The sequence below is a fragment of the Protomyctophum parallelum genome (genome assembly GCF_964188405.1).
Source record: "Protomyctophum parallelum genome assembly, chromosome: 21".
NCBI lineage: Eukaryota > Metazoa > Chordata > Actinopteri > Myctophiformes > Myctophidae > Protomyctophum > Protomyctophum parallelum.
The window spans coordinates 18,880,251-18,893,200 of record NC_139713.1 but is presented as its reverse complement, the minus strand read 5'-3'; the positions used below and the strand labels follow the sequence as shown (position 1 = coordinate 18,893,200).

The 12,950-nt window shown below is 43.6% G+C and overlaps 1 protein-coding gene across 1 annotated transcript in view; it reads right to left on the bottom strand.

The window, feature by feature from the left end:
• Nucleotides 1-12,950, bottom strand: part of grin3a (glutamate receptor, ionotropic, N-methyl-D-aspartate 3A) — a gene marked incomplete at its 5' end in the record, with an annotated part of 69,739 nt that overhangs the window by 32,331 nt on the left and 24,458 nt on the right. The window contains 2 exons of the mRNA XM_083793275.1: nt 1,650-1,952; nt 2,590-2,953. Of these exons, the coding sequence (XP_083649401.1) occupies nt 1,650-1,952; nt 2,590-2,953 (667 nt within the window). The remainder of the gene's footprint in view (nt 1-1,649; nt 1,953-2,589; nt 2,954-12,950) is intronic.

The following is a 12,950-nucleotide window of genomic DNA, read 5'->3' as shown; positions in this document are numbered from 1 at the left end:
GTTTAAACTATATTTCTACTCAAATACATAGGCACTGACTTTTTAATACAATGGGCAATAATAATAAATGACCTCAAATCGCCTAATCTCTCTTTCTCCGTCTCTCTCTCTCTCACTCTTGTGCGGTGTAAGCAGCTAAAGTCATAACCTTTGATTGACTGGTGATACAAACATAATTGAAACAAGGTGATTTTTATTAACAATTACACTTGGTAGATGACAGAGAGACTTGAAATCTGTTAAAAATGATGTGACAATTATATGACAAGAATGGGGATCTGTCATGTAATTATGAATGATTTCAATAAATAGTGGAGTTGGTTTCTGTTAGTTATATTTCTAATTGCATCATTTACTTGAATTATTTTTTTGGGAATGACTCTCTCCTACACACCTGCACAAACCCCCCAGTGTCCCCCACCAGGCTGTAGTAGGCATTCTCTACTTTGATGTAGGGCTTTAAGCAACTAGTCGACTAGTCACCAATTTACACAGTTTTTAAATGTACAAAAAAAGAAAAACCTTTTACGTATTATTTTTTACATAATAGGTAGGCCTTGTTAAACTACTAGTAAACTAGGCAACTAGTAAAAATCACTAGAAGTGAAAGCCCTACTTTGATGTGAGCTGCCATTAACCTGAGACCCAGTGTTGCTTTTTAGCAACAATTTTATTTGAATTAATTACATTTTTTTTTTCTGTTATTTTTTCACCTAAACGTCAGTGATGTTCATTGCAATTCCATTTCAATGCCATTGGTCATGATATTTGCATATAAATACCCCCAACAGAGGCTGAAATTCACACAAATAAAAAATGTCTGGACTTAACCTTAAGACTTTTGACCTTTACCCTAATAAAAGTAGGTAAAATAATTGTAATATATGTTTTTTTGTGATCATTAGAATGTCTAGAACATGTTTTATTCATTATTGTGAAAGATATCCCCCAAATGTAAATTATGAATTTATATAATTATTATATAATTATTATAAATATTTCATCAAACTAAATTTTTTTTAACATATTTTTTAGTCTTAGTCCTAGTAGTACAAAGTAGTAGTGAGGTTGAAATCTATGTTTTGCAAGTAGAAATTAATGCGGGTCTTAGAGGGTTAACCCCAGCCCCTGCACCCCATTCTTCCTCGTCTTCCACATACTTCTGATATAGACAAACTCCCTCATGAGAAATCAATGGTGTGAACCAGTTAATAAGTTCACGCAGGGAAAGCCGCATGCTCTCAATTCCGTTCTCATTAAGATAAAAATGTGCATTGGAATCCAATAATGCGCGGCTTGCTGAACCCGAACAGCCGGACCACATGAGTCCGGACCACAGCGCCATGGAAAAGAAGGTGATGTGATGTCATTGAGGCAGCCGAGAGGAATAAAAAAAATAACAGAAGTCGGACCCACACAAAAGAGAATGCAAAGGTAAGAGAAAGATAACGAGAGGGTACAAAGAAAGACTGGCGGTGTCTGAAAGGGGAAGAGAGAGAGAGAGAAAGAGAGGAACAGACAGCAACACCGAAAGAAGGGGAGGAAAGCAAAGGAGATGGGGATAAGAGAGAGAGACAGAGAGAGAGAGAGAGAGAGAGAACGTGTTTGTGTGTGTGTGTGTGTGTGTGTGTGGCAGAGAGGCACTGTACCAGAATGCCCAAGCTGGTGGAGAAGAACGGCGAGGTGAAGTCGATGACCTGGCTCCTGGCAGAGTTGATGCTGAAGGACGTCAGGGCCAGGTGCGCGGCGCCGCTGAGCAGGTCGCCCACCAGCCCCGTCCAGCGGCCGTTCTTGTAGCCGCCGTACTTGCCGTCGCCGACGATGTAGAGGTCGTAGGTGAAGCCCATGTCCTCGGCCAGCTTCTCCAGCAGGTCGATGCAGTAGCCGTAGCAGCACTTCTTGAGCTCCGTCGGCACGGTGGAGTTGGGCCCCCTGAGGTTCTTGAAGTAGTCCTGAAGGGGTAGAAGGGTTCATTGTTGTCACAATGAATTATGACGTGCTGTAATTGCCTAGAAACGCAATTATTTGAGGTAATGGCGATTAATCATCATAATCCTGTCCATGTGTTGAAACATTTTCATACATACAGAAATAGCAGATCTACAAGCTTACCACGCATTACTTTGTGACGCGTTGTAAGCTTGTAATATATGGGTATATTTCAGTTATTTGTCATATCTGCTCTGTCCACTTTTTGAGTGGTGCAACCACTCCTACAACCAGCAATGTCCGTGTACACCTATGTGTTGTTCACCTATGTATGTGACATGTATGTGACATGTATGTGACGTTAATGAGCACCAGTATATGACTATTAGTACCAGTAGGGGGCGCCAGAAACAGAGAGGGATAGTGCTGCAGTGTTGCCTGCTAATATGAGAGAGAGAGAGAGAGAGAGAGGGGGGGGGGGGGGGGGGAGTTGCACCACATAGTTCATTTTTTATTACGAAGCCTAAAAGGCAAACGGAATTGTAATTTCTATTCAATAATGTTCCAATTTCCAATGCCCCAAAAAACACATTTAAATCGTTAATCGCAAATTACTTGTGGGACAATTAATTGTCCACACATTGTGACCGGCCCCCATACCTGCAGGACCGACGTCTCGTTGGTGAGCGGGTCCAGGCACAGGTTGCCCGCCGGGCACAGCCCGTCGGCGTCCACGTCCCGCGTGAAGACGAAAGGGTGCTCGACCAGCGTGACGACCCGCATGTGGAGCCGGGCCCGGCGCCAGTCCCCTCCGCCGCCGGAGCCCTGGTGGCTGGGCCAGACCCCGTGGTCCATCAGGACCTTGCCCTGCCGCCAGCGGCCGAGCCGGGTCCAGGTGGGCTGGCCCAGCGGGTCCAGCTGCAAGGACCAGATAAAGTGGTGGGCCTCCGACATGACGTTCTGGCTCCCCTCGTCCCTGGACACGAAGCCACTCTGGCCCTCGAACGACGTGTTGGATAGGAACCTGAGAGAGAGGGTTGGACGGAGAAGAATGATTCGAAAATGAATTACAATAAGGGCCAATGCCTTATTCATTTAAAGAAAATGAGCACATTGGAGGATCATTAATTCAATTCTTAAATTGTGCACGTTTACTTTTTTTCCATCTCCAAGCATACATTCTGCTGAAGTGGCAAGAGTTCAATCAGAAAGAGAGAGGGGGGGCCTGGGCCAAGGCTCAATGGTCCAGGCACCTTGGCTGGTAATCCAGTCTGGCAGTGTGCCGTGGGTTCGACTCCCGATCCCGACGGCCTTTACTGCATGTCATCCCCCCATCTCTCTCCCCATTTCCTGTCAGCCTACTGTCTGTCCCTCCATAAAATATATAAAATTAAGGCGAAAGCCACAAAAAAAAAGAAAGAAAGAGAGAGAGGGGGCTAAACTAATAGGTGTGGTTTGAACTAACTTTCCTGCTCTTGTTGGGCTAAAGAAGAACAAGAAGAAATTAGATACTAAAAGTGCAAGTAGAGATTTTGACCTACGGGTGGTGCCAGAGGAAAGGTCACATGGCCGTTCAAAATCATAAAAATGCATCAATTAGTATCACCCTAAATCAAGTTTTGGGCATATGACGGCATATCTGATCCATGCCACTAGAAGGCAGAAAAATGACCCAATTCGATGCATTTGTGTGGAAATGTGGAAATGGCTGTAAGTCTCCTAGCAGACTTCTGTAGTTTGGTTTTTAAGTGGTGCAACCACTTCTACATCCAGCTTCTACATCCGTGTAGCTGTTTGTTTGTGTGTGTACCTGTGTGAGCACGAGTGGTGTGCGCATGCGTGAAATTGGAACGAGATTAGTATGTGACATGGCTGCCACCTGCTGGACGCAAACGATACAGAGAAGAAATTGGAACGATACAGAGAAGAAATTGGAATGATACAAATTGGAACGATACAGAGAACCAATAGACGGGAGTTGCACCACTTGGTTCACACTGGTGTGATTTTTAGTAAGTTCGTAGCTCCTGACATTACAGCACCTCAACAGGACAACAAATAAGTCATTCAAAGGTGAGGGATTGCAGCGTGAAGAGAATGTAAAACTAAATGAAAGACTTCGGGTGGGGGGGGACAACTGGAAGGAACTGGAAGACGGATAGAGAGAGGACTCAGACGAGAGAAGGGGAACACGGCAGGTAGGGGAGGGTGGTTAACTTCGGGGAGATAAATTGAGTCATCCGTGGATTCACTGGGGCCATCTGGGTATTTGCAGGGTACAGATAGCACGCTAGCAATACTATCAATCTCTCTTTATACCCGTTAGCATTACAGATTCATCAAGTCCTGCCATTTTGCTGACTAAGTGTACAGCAGGCGATATCAAGGCTGAACCAGCCAACATGAGGCTAGGCTACGAAATAGATGTTTTGGTTTGTATTGCCAATAATCCCGTTTTGTCACTTAAATGGGAGTTTACGGCTGGGGAGTTATTATACGCCACTAGAGTGTCCTTTCTTGTATTCACCGAGACCAATCTGTCTCAAACTCCTTATCTCTTACGGGCTGTCACGCATACATTGCGCACGCACACGCACACGCACACGCACACACACACACACACACACACACACACACACACACACACACACACACACACACACACACACACACACACACACACACACACACACACACACACACACACACACACACACACACACACACACACACACACACACACACACACACGTCATAAATATTATGCGAAACCTGAGATAAAAAATACATGATTTAGTCAAGTTATCTGCAAACTGCACAGGTTTTTACATGAGGGATTCAGCTATCATGCATTTTTCATTCATGTGCTGTGAAAAACACATTACTTTTCCCATGTTTATTGTTGTTGTTATTAACAGTAGCAGTGTAGCATAAAAGAAGGTGTTATATTAGTGGTCTTAGTGTCAGAGGGAGGTGTGTGTGTGTGTGTGTGTGTGTGTGTGTGTGTGTGTGTGTGTGTGAGAGAGAGACAGCGTCAGACAGCCCATGGTTCAGTGATCACGCCATCTCTCTCACTGAGCCATGCTACTGGCTGTCTGAAGGTGTCAGATTCCAGAGTGTGCGCTCGCACGCACGCACGCACGCACGCACGCGAGTGTGCACGCATGTTACTAAGATCAGCAAAACGATGCGGCATTTGAAAAGGACATTTTCCGATTCATAGGAAATGTGGACATCACTTTATCACGAGCAGATTCACACCATTTTAATACCGGTATACCTGCAGGTAGTGATGTGACCTTTGTGAAATTTCTATTTCGCGTGTCACCTCGCTCTCGGAATGCTTTCCGCCAACGCCACATCTACAAGACTATCCCTTTAGCGGTCTGCAACGCAAGCAGACAGGCTGGCCAACCTGTTTTAAATCAGCCTACGGCGGAGAAGCTGTGAGAAGTTATGCTAAAAAACCCGGCAGTGAAACGAAGCTTGTTATCAATTCCAAGTGTTAAGAGTGCAGACGTCGTCCTATCAGTCCTGCTTCAGCCTGAAGGGGTTTATTGGAAAATAATCGCTCACGCACTGTACATAAGGCCACGTACACAGCTACTTATAGTATGAACAAAATCAATCATTTGACACATTTGATTTATGTGCTAATGTACTTCCTGATTGACTGAACTGATCAGAATCAAGTGTTCAATCAAGTCATGATGTAATAAAGATGCTTATACAGTACATCACCTGTACTCTACTCACACAATAACCTCACTTTGAAATGTTAAGTGCCAACTCCATGTTCTTGAAATGGTTTCATCTCAAGAAGAAAGTTCCGGAAAAAAGTTGCCCTGAACATTTATGAACATCCAGTTTGTAACCGATACCCTTGGAAATGACATCATGCTATCAGAGAGCCCATGCAACAGCCACCTTTTGAACAGCCAAGTGATTAATTTACTCCTTAGACGTTTCCGGTGAAAATAATCTGCCCTCAACGGCTTCTGACAGAAATATGGGGAGGAAAGCCTCACCCTCCCCCTCCCTACTGGGCGGGGCTTATTCTTTTTTCATGAGTTGGACGTTCTACTACAACCCATTCTGGCAGCTAGCTCGTAGCATGGCTCGTTAGTCAATCCAGACCTCCTGGAGTTTTAGGGCGTGGCCGGTTAAGACTGAGGTTATAGGGTTAGGGTTTGGGGTATAGGGTTAGTAATGTCCGACATACACTATCTGCTTTCACCCGTGGCTTTGTCCGATGCCACTCAAAGTGACCACTGGGTTGGGCTGCTGGATGCAAGGGCCAACCCCTACTATGTATCAGAAGCCTTTGAGCTGCTGATGCGAACTCCACCATTTTGACCACATTAGGATTGTGGGTATTGTAGTATTTATCCATGACATGATTTCACATGGAATGTGGCTTCTACAGCAACATATGGCCTCATCTTGGGATGGATGGTCACGACGGTATGGCTAATGATAGAGAATGTCGACGGGATATTTACTTCCAGAGAGTGAGGTGCTGAGCTGTATTATCAGCTTCAAATTTGTACGGTTGTGTTTGCGCAGCATCCTCTGTAAATTCCTCTTCTATATTATCCCCAAGGCCCCTGCTGTGACACATTACATAACAGTAACTGTATGACATCTACCTTTGGCTCACTGGAAAAAAATAGTTACCAAAATGATCTGTCTTTGAAGCTGAGGAGCAGGAATGGCATTTTAACAAGACTAGTAGGGCGAAGCCTAGAACATGGCCGGACCACCCTAGAGTCGGGTTCTGCTTGACGTTTCTTCCTAAGGGGGAGTTTTTTGTTACCACTGTCACAAGATTGCTTGCTGTGGGTGGGATCTCTGTCGGTCCTTATTGCTCTACATGTAAAGTGTCTTGAGACAACTTGTTGTGATTTGACACTTTAATAAAAATTGAATTGAATTGACCATGTATGAAATGCTGGAGGGCTTGTCGTAGGCTTCCCGTAGATGGGGCAAAAAAACAATAGTATTTCTTGTTTTTTGTCACCCTTTCTAAACCACATGAACCACAATATTTCATGAAGCATTTTTCTTACATGTCACAGTGCAGTTAACAGTGAGTGACTCATTTCTCGCTCTTCCAGACACCTGAGGTTTATTGGCTTTAACCAGCGCGTCACATTCCTGGGGCAACTTGTAATTTCCATGTAATTTAGATATCTATGTGCCAACTGCCGAGTGCAGGGCGGATTTGTTCATGTTCATTATGTAGAAAGCCTGCTCGTAGAGATTTTGTGCTGAACATGCAAAGGATCTTTCTCGGGGCACACCAGCTCAGCCACCACCGCCATGCATGCATTGATGATTTCCCCCTCAGCAGTGTGATTTTGACACAGCAGTTATTATGGGCAATAATATTGCTGGCATTGACAGGAGTCTCCGGCTTTTGGGGAATATATGAGATATACTCTCTCTCTCTCTTTCATAGTCATTCTGTGTCACCCTGCCAACTTGTTTGTTTTTGTCATTTCTCATATTTGTCATTTGGTGCTGTATTCTTTTGGCATAGTCACTTGTTGCGGGCAATGAATATTTGACTCAAAACAAAACAAAAAAAATAATCACCCACTTCATTACAGCTGTAAACCCTTGACGTGACAACAACTTTTGTAACTTTTTCAACTTTAGTTTTCCTGGACAGCATTTTGTTTAGTTACCCGAGTACCCTAGTGGTCTTTGTGCAAAGCAGGTCAAATCATCTATCATTACACTAGGTGAGGTCTTTCTAGGCCAAGGACCCCACAGCTGAGAAAGAGATGAAACAGGGACATGACATTGTGTTGCAGATTAAACTTATTTCATATCGCTTCTTGCTTCTTATTTTCGGTTACCCCCCCCCCCCAGAATAACGATGATACGGTCAATGTAAATAAAACAAAAAGTTCCTTTCATACAATGATAAGAAAAGGTCAGTTATTGGAACTGTGTGCATGTGCGTGCGTGTGCATGTGCGTGCGTGTGCATGTGCTCGTGCGTGCGTGTGCTCGTGCGTGCTCGTGCGTCTGACTGTCAGTGCTGACTTGATAAACGATTGCATGTGTATGGGGTTGTGTTGATAAATGATAGTGTGTACTGTGTATGTGTGTGTGTGTGTGTGTGCATGCGTGCGTGCGTGCCTGTGGTGGATAAATGAATGCACACAATAACAAATGACCCCACACTCTCCATCACGCGTGGTTAACTTCCACACAGTGTTGTGGAAGGCAACTAATGATGATCACTATAAGGTCTCATACCTACCGTAACTTCTAATCTAAAACGTTGGAGGTTACGCCAAAGCTGTCTCATCTATTACCTAATACACCGATTCTCAACCTTTTTAATTTCAAGGACCTGAATTTTGATTAGTGGCATTAGTCCACATGACACCCCATTTCTCTGTCTTTTCATTACTGTATGTTCCATCTGTGTCAACCCCAATCACTGTGGAATCTCACTTTGAATTGACACTTTGAATAAACTTCCCTTGCCTTGCAAAGACATGTCAAATAAAATGACAGAAATCTTTCAAAACAAGATCTTACCAATTTGGGGACACACATGCACATACACACGCGCACGCACTACCTGATTAGAGTTTTGAGCTTTGATCGTGTCTTTTGAGCAGTGAGCTTGTTAGTGCAGGCATAGCCGTCTAGTTTTTAACACAACTACTACAGCTCCTATAGTCAGTATTAGTTGTGCTTATCTCCTTACCTTATAAGAAGTATATAAGTAGGATACTTACAATGTACTTCTTAGTCAAAGTAATGATATTTTGTCTGCATTGTTAATCTATCTTCCCAAACTGGACAAACTGTTTCAGAATTGAAAGAATAACTTCATCCATGGTGTTCTTCCTTGATAAATCAATGCCCACTTCTACCAAGCAGGGAACATTAACTTTTAATGCGGCAGTGAATATTTAAAGACCTCTGCCGAGTCATTCATTACATAGCCTTATTATTAGTCTTTAGAAGTCTGTGGGCCAAAAGATTATGTGTAAAAACTAGATTCCTGTCAAGGATTGTCAATGGTGGAAACAAAATATGATTAAGATAAGCCAAATTAGATGTTCCCTGGCAGTATCTTATCTTTATGGCCCCTAGCTACCCCCTGTAGGTCATCTGAGCGTCTCCAGGACAGGTGTTGCCACTATACGATTAAGAGAAACTATCTTCCTCTCCCCCAATCTGTCTGCTTCTTTCAGTCCAAGATGTCTGTCTGTCTGTCTGTCTTCCCTCCCAGCCATGCACTCTCCATCAGCTTTCTCAGTCTGGTGGGCAAGCTTATCAGCCCTTCTCCCTGGCTTAATGGCATAATGTCTGGGCAGAAGTGTACATACTGTGCGCACGCACGCACACACACACCATGTAAACAGACAGGTTGAAGTTATGCAGGTGTTGTTCGAATTATAGATACAATCTGTAATGTATACTGTACATTTTGAAATATATCAATAGGTTTGGTGAAATCGAATAGATTAAGTGTCTGACCTGTAAGTGAAAGGTTGTGTCAATGGTTTTATGAAGTACCTGTTGCAATTTCAATCCATACAGGTCTGTTTTACACTAGACTTTGTTACAGCCTTGGTTCACAACTTCACATACAGTTTTCATGTCAAGTTTAGCTACCAAAAACCTTCAAGACACTCAACAACGCACATTATGCAGCTGAAATAAGCCATGTTATTGATAACATTGTATTAAATTATTCCACGTTCCCAAAAGCGTTCAGCACCAGTCTACTGCTGTGTGTATGCATTTACAACTTGTTGTATTTCCACAGTATACTAAAACTAATAACTAAAGTTGGATTACAGCTATTTCATAATCTATAACAGTGCTGGTAACGTTTTGTTTTTAAGGATAGCACCATGCCACTTTATTTATTTATAGTTGTGCGTGGTGTTGGTAACTTTGTCCATATGAATTGCACGTCATCATACATACTGGGGCTCTTTTTAAATGTTTGTCCATGTTTGGTTTTAGTTTTTAGCTTGTGTTTTTAAATAGGCTCTATGTTTTATGTTGCACTGCCAATAACTGAGGGGAAACGATATTTCATGTTCTTTTGTATGCAAGTACATAGGAAAATGACAAATAAAATGATTCCGATTCTGATTCTATATAACGTTTTTACTTCTCTCCAAGTTACACCAACACAGCACTGCTCTGATGACAATTATAGGCTCTGTGCATAACTGTAGTCCCATGTTTCCAGAAGGTTGTATAACCATTTACAGTGGTGTAAAGTAACTACTTACAGTATTACATAACATGCAAGAACGACTTCAGCCCTATGTTGTCTATTTGAAAATAGATCTGCTATTTTCACAACATTGTGTACGTGAAATGGGGACATTCTGAACCGTACTTTATGTATATTGTGATGCTGATTTGTTGTTGCAATGGCTCGGCAGCAGATTAGAACTGGAGACACATTATGACACCTTCATACAGCATGTACTGTATGTTAATGACAACCTAAGGAGCCCTTATGGCCAAGATCATTTAAGTGCTATTGCATAATTCCAATGCACTCTCTTCACCTTTATTATGAAACACCCAACTACTCTACAAGCAAACACACATAGGCTTCTAATGGTCTTTGAACATTAGGCCCTCAAGAGACTCAAGGTCACACAATTATTATTGGGGTAGCACACACACAGAGCACTGAATCCCTCCACAAAAATGCATTGTGCTTGCTGTGGCTGTGGAAGGAAAGAAATGGTGTCTGTCATTCTAGGGCTAGGTTATTGCGACCATAGGTCACAATTTACTATTGAAAACCTGCATTTCATGTCAGTCAGTTAGTCGGTCACGCCTCGTGACACGCTCCATATATGGCCGCCTCCATATATGAAGATCGCGACACTGACCTCATCAAACCCTGGATAGCCATACGTGGAGAATACTGGATCATCACCTAGATCTGCATAATGGAGCCAGCCAGCAACTCTACATCTGGCCTCACGAACACCATGTTGATCTGACCTCAAACCCTTAGATCTCCATATATGGAGCTGACCTGTTCTGATATTCCATATGTTGATCCCTCCCCACCCGTCCTTCCTCGTCGATGTCTCCCTTTTGACTGATACCTGTCCATTCAAACTCTAGACGGGCCCGCCCCAAAGTCATTAGCGCAGCCGCGGCCAGCAGCCGTTCTCAACAGGCCCGAAAATGAAGGCCTGGCCCTACCTGGGCCATAACTGGGCTGGCCCGAGGCCCCGCCTGGCCTTACTAATTAGCACACATTTTACGCCCTGCCCGGTCCGTAAACGTAAAAAAAAATAAAAAGAGAAAAAAAGGGTCCAAATATGGGCATTCCCAGACCTGTTGTTTTAGCGCGTCCTCGCCCTCAGGGCGCCTTACTGGTATAAGTAAATAGGATATATCTGTGCTTGTTAATTCCAACAATTAAACAATTTGAGCGTATTATCATGGATTGTATTTGCACATGCACGTGCATGCCACAAGAGGCTTTGTGTTATGTCACCCCCTTTGGTTTTCCAAAAGCCCCCTCTCTGATGCTCTACTGGCACCGGGCCTGGACTCCAGACCGCAGGAGGACTACTGTACATAGCTGGTGGCATTGGCAGCAGCTTAGATGGGAACCCTTTTTAATAAACAAATAAACAAACCGCATTTTCAAGTACATGGAGCAGACAGTAAACACACGACAGATTAAACGGTCAACGTTCGCTCACAGGCAGCGAGAGCACTTTACTGATGCTTTGAGGGGGATCATGTAAGTATATGTAGCCTACACTGACAATAACAAATACAAAAGTCACACATGTGTGAAGTGAGGGGCGCCTGGTAGGCCTAATGTCTGTTTAAGCCGTGCTGTGCTGTAAACAAACATTAACAGTCCATAGACCTTGCTGCCATATAACTAGCACCACCCTTAGGCTAAAACATTCTACTTGCAGAGACGAGAGGTGGTTTTCTGTAAATCTAAAGGGCAGATTGCCCTGACACTTGCTGAGTGCATACGTGCTCCCTGGAAGATGAACCCTAACCCATGACATTTCCTACAGCACCGCCCTGGGGCCAAAAATGTCATCTCCGCACACACACACACCTCATGTCATAATATACCGACTAGCAAGATGAACCCCTAATGTTTTTTGTGCCTCATGGCCTTTCCTCTAGCACCACTACTCTTCGGCAATTTACAGTTGAGTGTAAGGAATGGCACAGTCCCTAAAACCCTGCTAGCAGGGCTTTTATTGGACTCTTTTTCAGGCCGAACTTGTCACAGCTCTACTAGACTTTTTTTTTCTTTTCCATTAGGCAAAAAGTATCTGGCACCTGGTACTTTTTATCACCTCGGTCAAGGTTCCAAATGAGTCCATATACGATACCGAAAGGTAACACATTAAACATGGCAGACCACAGATTGGCCAGAAAGAATTGTCCCTGCCATGAATGTGTCTACACTATACTACTCCTGAACACTGTTAAGAAAACTTTAGTCATTGTAAATAAAATGTGACATGAATCGATATTGAGCAATTGTGTCTGGCCTATTTCTCGCCTAAAATGTTAACAGAAACAAGTTTATTGTGGACTGGTGAAACAGATATCGTTTCCAGGCAATATTAAACCAGACAGAGAGGACAAGTGAGAGGGGGGGGGGGGGGCAGAGGGAGATAGAGAAAGAGAGGCAGAGGGGAGGGGGAGAGAGAGAGAGAGCCTATAACCATCATGATGCTGGGTACCAAAACCTGAAATGTTGATAGGCTTGTTAGCAAGCCTAACGGCAGGCAAGCTGCTTGTGGTAATATAATTGCCAATCCCCCTCCCCCCCCCCCCCCACCTCTTTAAAGTGTCACCTAGATTGTGTTGATTTACTTTAAAATGGCGCCCGCCTATTATATTTGCACAGGGGACAGCCACTTTTCTTTCTGCATATTGGTAAGTGTAAACTACATTTACATTGCAGTCACGTATAGTTCAAGCTGCCTCCTATCCAGACCGACGTGCATTCCGTGTCTT